The 14,840-nt window shown below is 42.5% G+C and overlaps 1 protein-coding gene across 1 annotated transcript; it reads left to right on the forward strand.

Annotated features, from left to right (window-relative positions):
- Positions 1-9,865: 9,865 nt before the first annotated feature.
- LOC120065832 (neuritin-like) lies at positions 9,866-14,558 on the forward strand. The gene is made up of 3 exons (XM_039016879.1): positions 9,866-9,896; positions 10,802-10,952; positions 14,261-14,558. Exons 1-3 carry the CDS (start codon positions 9,866-9,868, stop codon positions 14,556-14,558), a joined length of 480 nt encoding a protein of 159 aa, XP_038872807.1.
- Positions 14,559-14,840: the final 282 nt, after the last annotated feature.

A 14,840-nucleotide genomic window follows, 5' to 3' on the forward strand; every position in this document is an offset into this window, starting at 1 on the left:
ACAGGACAATGACCGAAAGCACAGCTCCAGACTATGCAAGAACTGTTTAGGGAAGAAGCAATCAGCTGGTATTCTGTGTATAATGGAGTGGCCAGCACAGTCACCGGATCTCAACCCTATTGAGCTGTTGTGGGAGCAGCTTTACCGTATGGTACGTAAGAAGTGGCCATCAAGCCAATCCAACTTGTGGGAGGTGCTTCAGGAATTGACAACTAGAATGCCAAAGGTTTGCAAGGCTGTAATTGCTGCAAATGGAGGATTCTTAGATGAAAGCAAAGTTTGAAGGACAAAATTATTATTTAAATAAAAAATCATTATTTATAACCTTGTCAACGTCTTGACTATATTTCCTATTCATTTTGCAGCTAATTTCATGTATGTTTTCATGGAAAACAAGGACATTTTGAAGTGACCCCAAACTTTTGAATGGTAGTGTAGGTATAAGAGCAACTTATGTCTTCTTCATACAGTTTTAATTAGTGCACCTGTCCCATAAGTAATCTTGATTATTCCGTTGTGCCCCAACCATAAGATATGGCCTAGGTGAAAACATACATTACACACACATGTATTATGCAGTTTAAGTGATCCATGGTAAGGATGGTAGGTGAATGTAATGAGAGACTAGGAAACCATTCAGTATAAGTGCATTGACATTGAAAGCACTTTGGAAATCCCTTGCCAGTTACTATGTAATATATTTTGTGTCCAACCACACAATGTTAAAGCATCTGTGTACAGTATCTGCTTAATTTTGTATGATTACTATCTTACATAATGTTTTCATATAAATTCAAATGATTATTTTTGGAGGAGGATATTTGCATATTCTGCAGTTGTAAAAATATAAAATCTAGCCAATTATTTCTAGATTTGAAAGAACAGACATAAAAATACTAAATTAGCATGATCTTTCAGAGATACTTGGAAAAATATTGGGTTCTTCATGTTTTTTAATGCTGCATCTCAAGGAAAAATGCAGCTGCGCGCGGCAGTCGTGAATGATTTAAGCAGTTTCACCACTTTTCCATCTTGCTTTTTTATGTTAGTCACACGTAGGATTCCTGGTTATATCTCATCATGATGTCTTTAAATTCCTTAAATGTATCTAACATTGATTAAATGTATTTAATATAAATAATGGCCCATTAGATCTGATGTTAAAGCATTAAGCTGTTGGCCTGATGAATCATCCTGAATTTCATTCCATTGCTCGGTTTTAAGGAGGATAGTAGGGGACATATCACACTTTAAAAGTCCCATACTGAGTGTAGAATGTGTCCCATTTAGCCTACTTACATCCCACCCCTTCAACCACACACAAGATCCAGAGATAAACAGAGATAGCTTTTAATTACTCATGATTTCTCCATAGGGATGAAACTCTTCTATTGCAACATATTTATCGTTATGCAGAGGACCAACCAACATTTCTTTCTGATGCATAATTTGCCTGATGCAAATTATGGGGCTGTGGAAGGAATAATGCTCTTGGCACAGCTGAATTGAGGTAGCCTGATTGTTTCTGCACTCAACAACACTACATCATTGCGTAGCCAAACAAGTCAGTGATAGAGTTGGTCAAAGTAGACAGATAGGCACTCAACCATCAGAGGTAAAGTTGTAAGTTTTTTTTAGTAATGTCCCAATGATGTTATAGGAATGTTCTCAGGTTGCTGGGTCAGGGCTCAGCCGTGTGATGCTATATTAATATTAAAATTATTTGACTAACTTTCAGAAAAAGTAGATATTGGTGTTTGTAGAGCAGAAGGTGTAACAGGGAAAGGAATCTGAATCTGACCATGTACTGTATGACATCTGTTAGTTTGATACAACTCTGTGGTCTATCAACTTCAATTATGACACATTGTATGACAGATGGGATTCTCGTGCCTCTTTCACAGCCTATTTTAAGACCTTTTTGTGTGTAGCTGAGTAGTTTTTCTTTTTTGTCAGACTGAATTATTGAGCCCTTATATCTTAACCGTCTCACGTTGGACACCACACTGATTGTATTCAAAAGGCAGTCCCATCTCATTGGCTTCTATGTCTTCTTCTTGTCTGTTTTAGTGAGGGTTATTAGAGCAGCTATGTCTCATCTGCCTGTTATCAAAGGTAGCGCTCAGCTCAGCGCTCAGACTCTGCTGAGAGGAAGGGATGGGAGAAGAGGGGGATACAGCGAGCCACAGCTCCCTCCACCCTCCACAGGCAACAACACTCCCATGGGGCATGGACTTGGAGGAGATATAGTGTCCATGTGTTGTGTTCATTTTCTTAAAGTGTGTGTGTGTGTCTGTGTTTATTAAACAACGTGCTAAAGAAGGAATATAAAAGAAGCTTGCACATTAAAGATCTCTCTTCGTCAGTGCCCTTCAAGCAATTTGTGTATCCTTTTAGCTCTTCTGAGCCAAAGAAATAGTTACTTGGCAAGTCTTTTTTCCTACAGATTTATCAGATCTTTAGAGAGAGAGGGAAAGGCAGGAAGAGCGTTCAAGAGACAGAAAGGGTTAAGGAGCTGGACTGGATTTAATGTCTGAGAAGGCTTTTTCCTTACATTGATGTGAAAGGTTGCTCTCTGAGTAAAGCCTATTTCTCATACTCTCTCTTCCTCCCTCCCTCTCTCTCCCTCCCTTTCACTCTCTATCTGTGCTAACCAACAGGCAGATAATTTGCCTCATGCAGTCTTCCTAGGTCTGCATTTTGTCCAATTATTTTCATACACCTACAGGACAACTTGCACAGCAGCGCTGGTGGTCCTAATGAACATGATTGTCGGCAGTAGCAGCACTAATCCACTCATTTCAGTGTGACCTGCTTGGCTTCAACCCTCAACAGATTACAGTTGAACCAAGACTACACCAAGTTGCTCCACCTCTCCTTTCTCATAATGCTTCAGAATAGACAAATTATGTTACCAAACCTTTGTCTTTCTGGAGCACAGTATTTATGTAATCTCTCTCTCTTCACATTTCCGTCTCGCTCCTTTCTGCGTCACTATTGTCCTCTATGGAAAAATGTATTTTCTGTAGATGTAGGATTTTTATTATTTTCCCTCCTCTCCCCTGTGATGGGAACTGAGGTCCAAATGGAAAAATCTGAGAGGTTAATCATTCATTTGGAAACAGGAATTAGTCCGGTAGAGCTAATTATCAGGGGTTGTTTTTTATGCCGATCCTTTGCATAGCCTACTCTACCTCTCTCTCTCTCTATTTCTCTCTCCATCTTTCTTTCTTGCGCTCTTTCTTATTGTGCCCAGCATGGAGGTTGCAGTTGGAATTCAGTCCCTCTATTCCTCTCGCACGCAATGCTGTCACCAGCAGGTTCATTAGCCTGGCTGTTGCCCTTAATGATGGAGTTACCATAGTGCCATAGTAAACCTACCCAGCCTTCCAGCCAAAAAAACACTGAGCTACTACTAATCAGAGACACAATGGAGTCTGTTTAGACAGTGCGCCACAGACCTCTGAGCGCCACCCACAGATGAAGAATGAGGACTTCTGTTCAAATTCTAGTCCCTGTGAGGGTGGTACTACTGATGTGGTGGATATATCAGTCTAATAACTTGGCTAATGGTTCCTGTCTCTAGAGCACCTTGTATTGGATGGAGTTGTCTTCCCAGTGGATGTGTGTGGAGCCAACGTTAGAAAACACCCGGGCCAGTGTAATGTACATCTCACTCTGAATTAAATAGTCAGGTCCGTAATTATTGGCACCCTCAATAAAGATTAGTAAAAAATAATGTATAAAATAAATAATACAAATACTGAGCTATTTTGTATGCTCCAAAAATTGAGATTGGAGAACACGTTGGGAGGGTTCTTACACTATTCCTCCATTCAGAATGTTTCCAGATCCTTGATGTCCTTCGTCTGCTCTTATGGACTGCCCTCTGCAATTCAAACCACAGGTTTTCAATGGGGTTGATTTTGTGGTCAATTAACCATTTCTTTGATTTTGATCTGTGCTTGGGCTTATTGTCTTGCTGGAAGATCCACTTGTGGCCAAGTGTCAGTTTCCTTGCAGAGGCAACCAGGTTTTTGGCTAAAATGTCCTGGTACTTGATAAAGTTCAGGATGCCGTTGACCTTAACAAAGGCCACTGGACCAGTGGAAGCAAAATAGCCCAATATGAATGGAGGAATGGTCTAAGATCCCTCCTAATATGTTCTCCAATCTCATAAAACATTTTAGAAAAAGGTTAAAAACACATACCTTTAAATTTGGTAGGCCATACCCTATCCCTTGCCCACACTACAACAAACATGGCGTCAAAGCCGCTTCTCGCAACAGCCTTGAACGCTTCCCTCGAATACAGCATAGAGCATGTCACTGCAACACTAACCTAACGTAGCAGGTGTAAAAGAAACGCCTGAAACTATATCCCCTACATACTGGTCTTGGCGATAAGAAAACAACCCTTCTGCACTGTTCAACCAATCCAGTAAATGTGGAGGAGTAGTTAGCAAAATGGAGTGTCGCCTTGTTAACGTCCAAAAGCGGAAGTGGCTTCACAGGCGCTTTCCATTTCCCCTGAATACCGGAACATCCAGTTGTTGGGGACTTGTCAGAGGCTACTTCAACACAAATCATTGGTTTCGAGGGCTGTCGTTTACTTGAGTAAGCAGCGTTGTAAAGTATTCACAGAAAAATAAACAAAAGTAAGCTGACCAAAAGTTCGACAAACCTTTGTGAGAGGGAATATGCACTGTTCCCTGTACTCTGGGTGGAACAGACACTGCTACTGGGGAGTTCCACCTTCAATATTTATATACAGTGGGGCAAAAAAGTATTTAGTCAGCCACCAATTGTGCAAGTTCTCCCACTTAAAAAGATGAGAGAGGCCTGTAATTTTAATCATAGGTACACTTCAACTATGACAGACAAAATGAGGGAGAAAAAAATCCTGAAAATCACATTGTAGGATTTTTAATGAATTTATTTGCAAATTATGGTGGAAAATAAATATTTGGTCAATAACAAAAGTTTATCTCAATACTTTGTTATATACCCTTTGTTGGCAATGACAGAGGTCAAATGTTTTCTGTAAGTCTTCACAAGGTTTTCACACACTGTTGCTGGTATTTTTGGGAAAGTATCTGCGTAATTGTGCACCCAACTCACTCAGGTTCTTCGCTATATCACATTTGACATTGTCCGTAAGCTTGCGTTCATTTGCACACAAAAATCATACAATGATGGAAAGACCTGTGTGTTGTCCTTGTTAATGCAGACAGCGAAGAGCCCCAACTTCTTAATCATAGCCTCAAATTTGTCACGCACATTGAATATAGTTGCGGAGAGTCCCTGTAATCCTAGATTCAGATCATTCAGAGAGAGAAAGAGAAAACATCACCCATACTGGCCAGTCGTGTGAGAAACTCGTCATCATGCAAGCGGTCAGACAAGTGAAAATGATGGTCAGTAAAGAAAACTTTAAGCTCGTCTCTCAATTTAAAAAAACATGTCAATACTTAGCCCCTTGATAACCAGCCCACTTCTGTATGTTGTAAAAGCGTTACATGGTCGCTGCCCATATCATTGCATAATGCAGAAAATACACGAGAGTTCAGGGGCCTTGCTTTAACATTTTCACTGTAGTGTCTAAAACGTCTTTCAAGCTGTCAGGCATTCCCTTGGCAGCAAGAGCCTCTCGGTGGATGCTGCAGTGTACCCAAGTAGCGTCGGGAGCAACTGCTTGCACGAACGTTAACACTCCACTATGTCTCCCTGTCATGGCTTTTGCGCCATCAGTAAAGATAACAACACAAAGTCCATTTAATGTCACAAAGCTGTCCAGTACTTTAAAAATATCCTCTCCCGTTGTCCTGGTTTCCAGTGGATTGCAGAAGAGGATGTCTTCCTTAATTGACCCCCCATAAACATAACGGACATATACCAGGAGCTGTGCCAGGCCTGCCAAGTCTGTTGACTCATCCAGCTGTAACGCATAGAATTCTCTGGCTTGTATGCGAAGCAGTAATTGTTTCAAAACATCTCCTGCCATGTCACTGATGCGTCGTGAAACGGTGTTGTTTGATGGAGGCATTGTCTGTATAGTTTTTTTGGCCTTTTCCCCCAGCATTGTTCCAGCCATATCCGTGGTAGCGGGAAGAATGAAGTCCTGCACAATAGTATGGGGCTTGCCTGTCCTAGCCATTCGGTAGCTCACCGTATAATTAGCCCCTTCTTATTAATGGTATCTGTTGCTTTTATACATGTCACTACTCGAAAGTCGTCTTAATTAAACCATCTAATGTGATTGGATGTTAATTATTTGACTAGGCTACCTGTATTTGACATTGTGTTGTTATTTCGCTGAACACTAGATGGTTTAACTTTATTTTTGGCAGTGAAACGAGGCTACTCAGGAGAGAAAGAAACCTCACCCAAATGTATAGCCGCGTTGGAAAATATAAATGGATTGTTTGAAAATGTGAAAAAAAATCTAGCACATTTTTATTTGGCTTTCCCCCGACGGCTGGGGTACCTAGTCTAGACCTACTTATTACAGGGCACTGTTTATTTTTCTCTTGTCTATTCTGTTTTTATGCTTCCAGAGGTTAATAATATATGGAGTGATGCAGAATGGACCTTTATAAATACAACTTTATTCTGTTTTTCATGTGTGTATTTCCTCCAAACTTCAAAACATCTCCTGCTACATTGATGTTTTAAAGGAGCACATGTTAGACAACATATACAAAACATTATGTTGGTACAGTATAGTTCAACTCATTATGCTGTTCTGTTTCATTTTGACTCTGTATTATATAGCAGGACAGATTATAGAAATTGTGTTTCCAGAAAGTCTTACAAACTCCCGCGGGACCATAAGCTCTCTCATTTGGGTAGTGACCAGCAATTATGTGAGGATTATCAGGAGCAGTAATACGAATAAGCAGCAGTGTTTTAAGCAGCTCTGACTGGTGAGTCTTTTACTGAATCCTTCCAACTGCTCCCCTTGATCTCTGTTCACCGCTCTCATAGCACGCAGCTACAATGACTGGGGAACGCCGTCATTGGAAATAACAATTTGTTCTTAACTGAGTTGCCTAGTTAAATAATGGTAAAAAAAAGAGAAGCTATTTACCCTGGTTTACAGGCCAGTTCATTACTGAGGCTTCAAGTGGAAGAGGGAGGTCAATACAGTGAAGCAAAGGCTCCACTGTGGTAGTTCTGATGTGCAGTAGCACTGTGAGTCAAAGACACTCCAGTAACAAGCCCCCTGGAACATTGCTGTAATGACAGGAAAACTAAATTATACAGTGCCTTTGGCATCCAGTTGTCTATACTGTACGTAGTGCTAGAGACAGTATGGCTGTGATCCCTGACATATAGAACTTATAGGAACTTTTCCCTCTATCCTTTTAATATCGATATCTGCACTTTAATTCTGTTTTTTTCTTATGACGCCAATACTCTTGAAAGAAAAGATCTGCACAGAAAAATCACTAGATTCCTAACCTTCAACGAACGCGTAGCTAGATGTGCACGTCTTCGTCAATCTTTATTGATGGAGAGGGGGGAGTTTGGTAAATTATCAATGCAAAACCAGTGTGATGAAAATACACCAGAATGGATAGAAAAGTAATGTAATGTTCTTTTAGGCTGAAACAACTACATCAGTTAGGTCTGTGGTTTCTTCATCAGTCATGTCTGTATGACTTGAGACTGCCTGCTTTTTTATAGGAATGCTCTGTGGTTTCCCCCAGGCTCTGTCATGCTATCAAATATTTACATTTAGGCTCAAAAGCAGCCTACAGTATCTGCTGCCCTGTATAGGATGCATATTGAACCAGACCTGGCTGGGACACAGGATGGTGTGTGGCGCTGGGATATAGCATATTGCTGGAGTTCAATTAAGACACATTTCTATTAGGGAAAGTAGCAACGGGCTTATATGAGGAACCACTGGGCTGGACAACCGTGGTCTTTTTCTACCAACATAGACTTTTTTTTAACTTCCTCAATAGACAGTGCATTTGTTAATTTCCTCTTCCCTCTAGTTCCTTATACTATCCCTAGGCTCAATTTAATTTTAACTGTTATTTTACCAGGTAAGTTGACTGAGAACACATTCTCATTTACAGCAACGACCTGGGGAATAGTTACAGGGGAGAGGAGAGGGATGAATGAGACAATTGTAAGCTGGGGATGATTAGGTGACCATGATGGTATGAGCGACAGCTTGAGAATTTAGCCAGGACACCAGGGTTAACACCCCTACTCTTACAATAAGTGCCATGGGATCTTTAAAGACCTCAGAGAGTCAGGACACCCATTTAACGAAAGACAGCACCCTACACAGGGCAGTGCCCCTAATCACTGCCCTGGGATATTTTTTAGACCAGAGGAAAGAGTGCCTCCTACTGGCCCTCCAACACCACTTCCAACAGCATCTGGTCTCCCATCCAGGGACTGACCAGGACCAACCCTGCTTAGCTTCAGAAGCAAGCCAGCAGTGGGATGCAATCATTTGTCTATCTTTCTGCTCTCTCTAGGTCTTCATAAAATTCTGATAAGGATGAGTGAAACCAATAATCTTTAGACCCCCACTGCAAAACATTGCCCGAAATCAACAGGAAAAAAAGGAGGCGGGAAAAGTCATAATTATTAAATATTAATCATGTTCTTCCCAGGGGACCAGAAGAGAATTCTGGGCCTGTGTCCACAAAGCCTCTCAGAGTAGGAGTGCTGATCTAAGATCAGTTTAACCTTTTAGATCATAATGAATAATATTATATAGACAGGTTGAGACTTGATCCTAGATCAGCACTCCTACTCTGAGACGCTTTGTGGATACAGGCCCCGGTGATCTGATGTCTGACCCAATTACCATCCTCAGTTTTACCTCACTTAGTCCCGTTAACTTCTTTGAGGGTTCGCCTTTAAAATTGTTGGATTACAGTGGGAGGGAGTAGCAGGGGAGGAGAGAGGGGATGAAGAGATAGAGGTCTGTAAAGGAGCAGTTTGGGGTTATTGAGTGGGTTCATGACTCACTTTAAAGAATATATATATTCACACGGCTTACAGGCACTATTTGCTTCACATTAAAATGATTCATATGTATCCTAAATGCAATCTTGAAATTAAGTTGTATCTGGGTCACTCACACTACAGCCTGTACCCCTCTGACATGCTTTAGCTAAAACATCCTTCAGGGCCACTTTCCTCCCAAACTTATTTTTCACACATGGACTTTCTGGAGTGTGCACCTTCAAGGTTGGTTGTTGGCACAGTGCATCATGCTGTTCAGATTCAATTAGTTTGGATTGTGTAAAACCATGCTGATTTCAAGGACTTAAGTACTCTATCTGAAATAGGCTGACAAAGGAACAACCATGTCTCTCAATGTCAGGAGAGCTGAAGATGTACAGCTATAGATACACTATATATTCAAAAGTATGTGGACACTCCTTCAAATTAGTGGATTCGGCTATTTCAGCCACACCTGTTGCTGACAGATGTATACATCGAGCACACAGCCATGCAATCTCCATAGACAAACAGTGGCAGTAGAATGGCCTCACTGAAGAGCTCAGTGACTTCCAATGTGGCAACAAGTCAGTTTGTTAAATTCCTGCCCTGCTAGAGCTGCCCCGGTCAACTGTAAGTGCTAAAATTGTGAAGTGGAAACGTCTTGGAGCAACAACGGCTCAGCCGTGAAGTGGTAGGCCACAAGCTCACAGAACGGGACCACCGAGTGCTGACGTGCGTAGCGTGTAAAAATCATCTGTCTTCGTTTGCAACACACTACCGAGTTCCAAACTGCCTCTGGAAGCAAAGTCAGCACAATAACTGTTCGTCGGGAGCTTAATGAAAGGGGTTTACATGGCCGAGCGGCCATACACAAGCCTAAGATCACCATGCGCAATGCCAAGCGTCAGCTAGAGTGGGGTAAAGCAAGACTGGACTCTGGAGCAGTGGAAACGCCTTCTCTGGAGTGATGAATCACGCTTCACCATCTGGCAATCCGACGGAGGAATCTGGGTTTGGCAGATGTCAGGAGAACGCTACCTGCCCCAATGCATAGTGCCAACTGTAAAGTTTGGTGGAGGAGGAATAATGGTCTGGGGCTATTTTTCATGGTTCGGGGTAGGCCCCTTAGTTCCACTGAATGGAAATCTTAACGCTACAGCATAAAATTACATTTTAGACGATTCTGCGCTTCCAACTTTGTAGCAACAGTTTTTGGGAAGGCCCTTCCCTGTTTCAGCATATCAATGCCTACGTGAACAAAGCGAGGTCCATACAGAAATGGTTTGTCGAGATCGGTGTGGAAAATTTGACTGGCCTGCACAGAGCCCTGATCTTAACCCCATCGAACACCTTTGGGATGAATTGGAACGCCGACTGCGAGCCAGGCCTAATCACCCAAAATCAGTGCCTGACCTCACTAATACTCTTGTGGTTGAATGGAAGCAAGTCCCCGCAATGTTCCAACATCTAGTGGAAAGCCTTCCCAGAAGAGTGGAGACTTATAGCAGCAAAGGGGGGACCAACTCCATATTAATGCCCATGATTTTGTAATGAGATGTTCGACGAGCAGGTGTCCACATACTTTTGGTCACGTAGTATACATATTGAGGATTCAGCTATAGAGGATCCAAGGTTTGTCAAGCCTTGTACAAGACAGAGCTTTGTTGCCACTTGTTTAAAGTAACCAAACACATTTACAAAAACCCCTCAGAAGTCCTGTGCTTGGCAATATTGAACTCTCCTGATGCTCATTTCTCCCCAATGTGAGCCAGGGATACAGAGAGTGCTGATGGTATACTGTATGTCTCTGTGTCTCCGTCCAGTCGTCGGCCCCTGTCCCAGCTCTGCTGCCTCCACCAGGAGGTGTCACTCCATCTATAAGGGCTTCGCTCAGTGTCTGATGGCTCTGGGAGACAGCCTGACCGACAGTGCCCAGAAAGATGAGGACACACAGGAGATACACACCATCTGCAAGTAAGCACCCCCCCCCACACACACACATTATAGCCCTACAGTCACTGACAGATGAACCAAGACCAATGATTATGAACTTACAGTAGATACAAATCCCCTCATCTATATGTTATTTATAGACACACACACTCTGAAATTAGAAATTGACATAACACTGTGACCCATAATTGAATTACCATTGAACGATGGGCTTCACCAGATCTTTACCTCTATTTCAATATCTCCATCGCTCTCGCTTTCTTCTCCATGGTTATGCCCCAGCTCTCTCTTTCTTCTCCATGGTTATGCCCCAGCTCACTCTTTCTTCTCCATGGTTATGCTCCAGCTCTCTCTAACATCCTGACAGCACTTCCCATTTGCTGGAGGCATATTGGAGTGCCTAATTAAATATTGAGTGTCTCTCTTTATCCATCTCTGTCTTCCATTCTATTTATACATGCGTCTGTAATCCATCTTAACATTATGTCAAGGAATTTTTATAAAATCGAATCTCATTTACTCAATGTCTACACATTAAAACACTCTAAAATACAATTTGGAGAACATCAAAAACAAGCAAAATTTGACTCAGGACATGATCAACTTGTTGCTGTAGCTTCATTCACCTCAGTCAATAAGGGACTTAACATTCTACAAACACATTAGCTGCTACGCACTAGCTCAGCACCGGGGTTACACTCTAGTTCAGTTTCATATCAAGTCAAACAGCAGTTACCTAGCCAAAGTACAGCCATCTTTACCTCAGCACTGTTTCCAGAAAAAGTCGCGCTGTTCCCTACAGTTGCATCGATAAGCTCTCCATTGAGCCAGCCAGCCATAAACAGCCTTCCCTCCCGCTCCCAGGCGTCCGCATGGTCCTAAAGTCGTGAGGGTTCAAAACTGCATTTGCCTTTTAATCTGGATTTGAATAATTGTCGTAGCCATTTTAAATGGTTGTTGTTGAGCTAGAGTATTACCCCCCTGGAAGATGCATCACCCCATCAAGATCAATCCATTCCCAGAAAACATTGCATCAATGTAGGAAGGTCCTGTCGGGAGTTGTTGTTCAGTATTGGGGAGCTGGAGACACTTGTTATCTTCAGGTATATAGTGGTCATTACAATTATGTTATTATTTTTGTCATATTCCTTAAGGTACCAATTAAGGTACTAATCCTGCCATTCAGTAAACTTACTCTTACGTGCGTGTGTATACATACGTCTGCACACACACACACACACACACACACACACACACACACACACACACACACACACACACACACACACACACACACACACACACACACACACACACACACACACACACACACACACACACACACACACACACACACTCACTCTTCCTAGGAATGTGGTCAAATCTGTTAGGGAAAGGCAGTTAGTAGAAAGGCAGTATTTTCCCTACTGGATAAAAGTCTCAGATTTGCATCTAGGCCAAGGCTGCACCACTGTCAGTATTCTCTATGGAATGCTAGGAGAATTTACCTTGAGTAGAGAATAAAAATTAAGGAAAATCTGTCGTTAATAGAACAGGTAATGTCCTTGTTTCCCAGGCCGTGAGCTTGGTTTGTTTATGCATTAGCATGCAGTGTATGTTTCAGATCAAGTGTTTAATCTAACACCTCAGCAATCCTTTATTATTTTAATCAGAAAATAGACTGCAGGCAGATATTGCTAACAAGCTGCCCTTCACCTGCTGTTACTCTGCTGTTTTCTACTGCACATGTGACACTGGGACTTTGCAAGGCTGCATTTTGCTTCCTCTTTGTTTCACCCATTCCCCTCAAGGTCTCCTGTGTGTACGATAAACAGATGCCCTAAGCCCCCAACAGATGTGCTGTTTAAGGGTTGAGTTAAGACCATGGGCCCATATCCAAATACAGTGCAAGTTTAGCCTTTCTGCACTTGTACACAGGGAATGTGAATCTAAGATGTTTATGAGTGGTGTTACACACACAATACCCCATAATGACAAAGAAGAAACAGGTTTTTAGAAATGAGAAAAAACGGAAATATCACATTTACATAAGTATTCAGACCCTTTATTCAGTACCTTGTTGAAGCACCTTTGGCAGCGATTACAGCCTCGAGGCCCTTGGGTGTACAAGCTTGGCACACCTATATTTGGGGAGTTTCTCCCATTCTTCTCTGCAGATCCTCTCAAGTTCTGTCAGGTTAGCTATTTTCAGGTCTCTTCACAGATGTTCGATCAGGTTCAAGTCCGGGCTCTGGCTGGGCACTCAAGGACATTGAGAGACTTGTCCCGAAGCCACTCCTGCGTTGTCTTGGCTGTGTACTTAGGGTCGTTGTCCAGTTGGAAGGTGAACCTTTGCCCCAGTCTGAGGTCCTGAGCGCACTGGAGCAGGTTTTCATCAAGGATCTTTCTGTACTTTGCTCCGTTCATCTTTCCCTCGATCCTGACTAGTCTCTCAGTCCCTGCCGATGAAAAACATCCCCACAGCATGATGCTGCCACCACCATGCTTCACCGTAGGGATGGTTCCAGGTTTCCTATAGAAGTGACATTTGGCATTCAGGCCAAAGAGTTCAATCTTGGTTTCACTAGACCAGAGAATCTTGTTCCTCACAGTCTGCAAGTCTTTGGGTGCCTTTTGGCAAACTCCAAGAGGGCTGTCATGTGCCTTTTACTGAGGAGTGGCTTCCGTCGGGCCACTCTACCATAAAGGCCTGATTGGTGGAGTGCTGTAGAGATGGTTTGTCCTTCTGGAAGGTTCTCCCATCTCCACAGAGGAACTGTGCCTCGACACAATACTCTCAGAGCTATACGGACAATTCCATCAATCTCAGGGCTTGGTTTTTGCTCTGACATGCACTGTCAACTGTGGGACCTTATATAGACAGGTGTGTACCTTCCAAATCATGTCCAATCAATTGAATTTACCACAGGTGGACTCAATCCGGGTGCCGAAGACTTGGATGTTGATTAAGGCAGTCCCCCGCACCTCTCTGATTCAGAGGGGTTGGGTTAAATGCGGAAGACGCATTTCAGTTGAAGGCATTCAGTTGTACAACTGACTAGGTATCCCACTTTCCCTTTCCCTAATCAAGTTGTAGAAACATCTCAAGGATGATCAATGGAAACAGGATGCACCTGAGCTCAATTTCGAGTCTCATAGCAAAGGGTCTGAATACTTATGTAAATAAGGTAAGGATGTTTGTTTTGATTTTTTTGATGAGGAAAATTGTTTATTTAATACATTTTAGAATAAGGCTGTAAAGAAAGTCACGGGGTCTGGATAATTTCCGAATGCACTGTATGTGACCATCTCTGTTCCACCCCCTACAGGTCCTGGGATGAGTTTCATGACTGTGCAAACGTGGCGATGGCCTGGTGTCCGGATGAGGCTTCTGCTGTCTGGGAGTCTTTGCGACAGGAGTCCAAGAAGATGCAGTTTTCTGGAAACCTGTATTACATGTGCTCCAGTCGTAACCAACCAGCTACCAACGCTGATGCCCTGAGCCCGTCCAACCAGGAAGAGATTAACCAGGAGTCTCTTAAAGCACACGCCCACTGTCCAGGTCCTGCCTCCTTCTTCTTGCTCCCCTCATGTCTGTCTTTTCTGCTGCTGTTGCCTAGCCTATAGACACGACCAGGGTGAAGGGCAGGGAGGAACTCATAGAGGACATGTACAAACAGACAGTATCATGAAGTCACTCATATTTTTTTCTTTACTAAAAAGGAGTTGCATATATTTCTAGCTGCACGTTCAGATTGACAGCTCCTCATCTGTAGTGTCTTCATTTCGTACACACATATCATCTCTATGAATAACTTTACGTGTCTGTTCAATACTACTGTCCTCAGATTTTTTATTCATAGATTTTAGATGTCTATTACAATTGGTTTTGTTGCAAAACGCTATATA

Source organism: Salvelinus namaycush, chromosome 21, assembly GCF_016432855.1.
Source record: "Salvelinus namaycush isolate Seneca chromosome 21, SaNama_1.0, whole genome shotgun sequence".
Taxonomy (NCBI): domain Eukaryota; kingdom Metazoa; phylum Chordata; class Actinopteri; order Salmoniformes; family Salmonidae; genus Salvelinus; species Salvelinus namaycush.

What these genes read in the sequence shown, in the direction of transcription:
- LOC120065832 (XM_039016879.1), top strand. Translation starts at nt 9,866, where the DNA reads ATGCGCAATGCCAAGCGTCAGCTAGAGTGGG. An exon ending in CAAGCGTCAGCTAGAGTGGG is followed by an intron (nt 9,897 to 10,801) that starts GTAAAGCAAGAC and finishes GTCTCCGTCCAG; the next exon opens with TCGTCGGCCCCTGTCCCAGC. An exon ending in GAGATACACACCATCTGCAA is followed by an intron (nt 10,953 to 14,260) that starts GTAAGCACCCCC and finishes CACCCCCTACAG; the next exon opens with GTCCTGGGATGAGTTTCATG.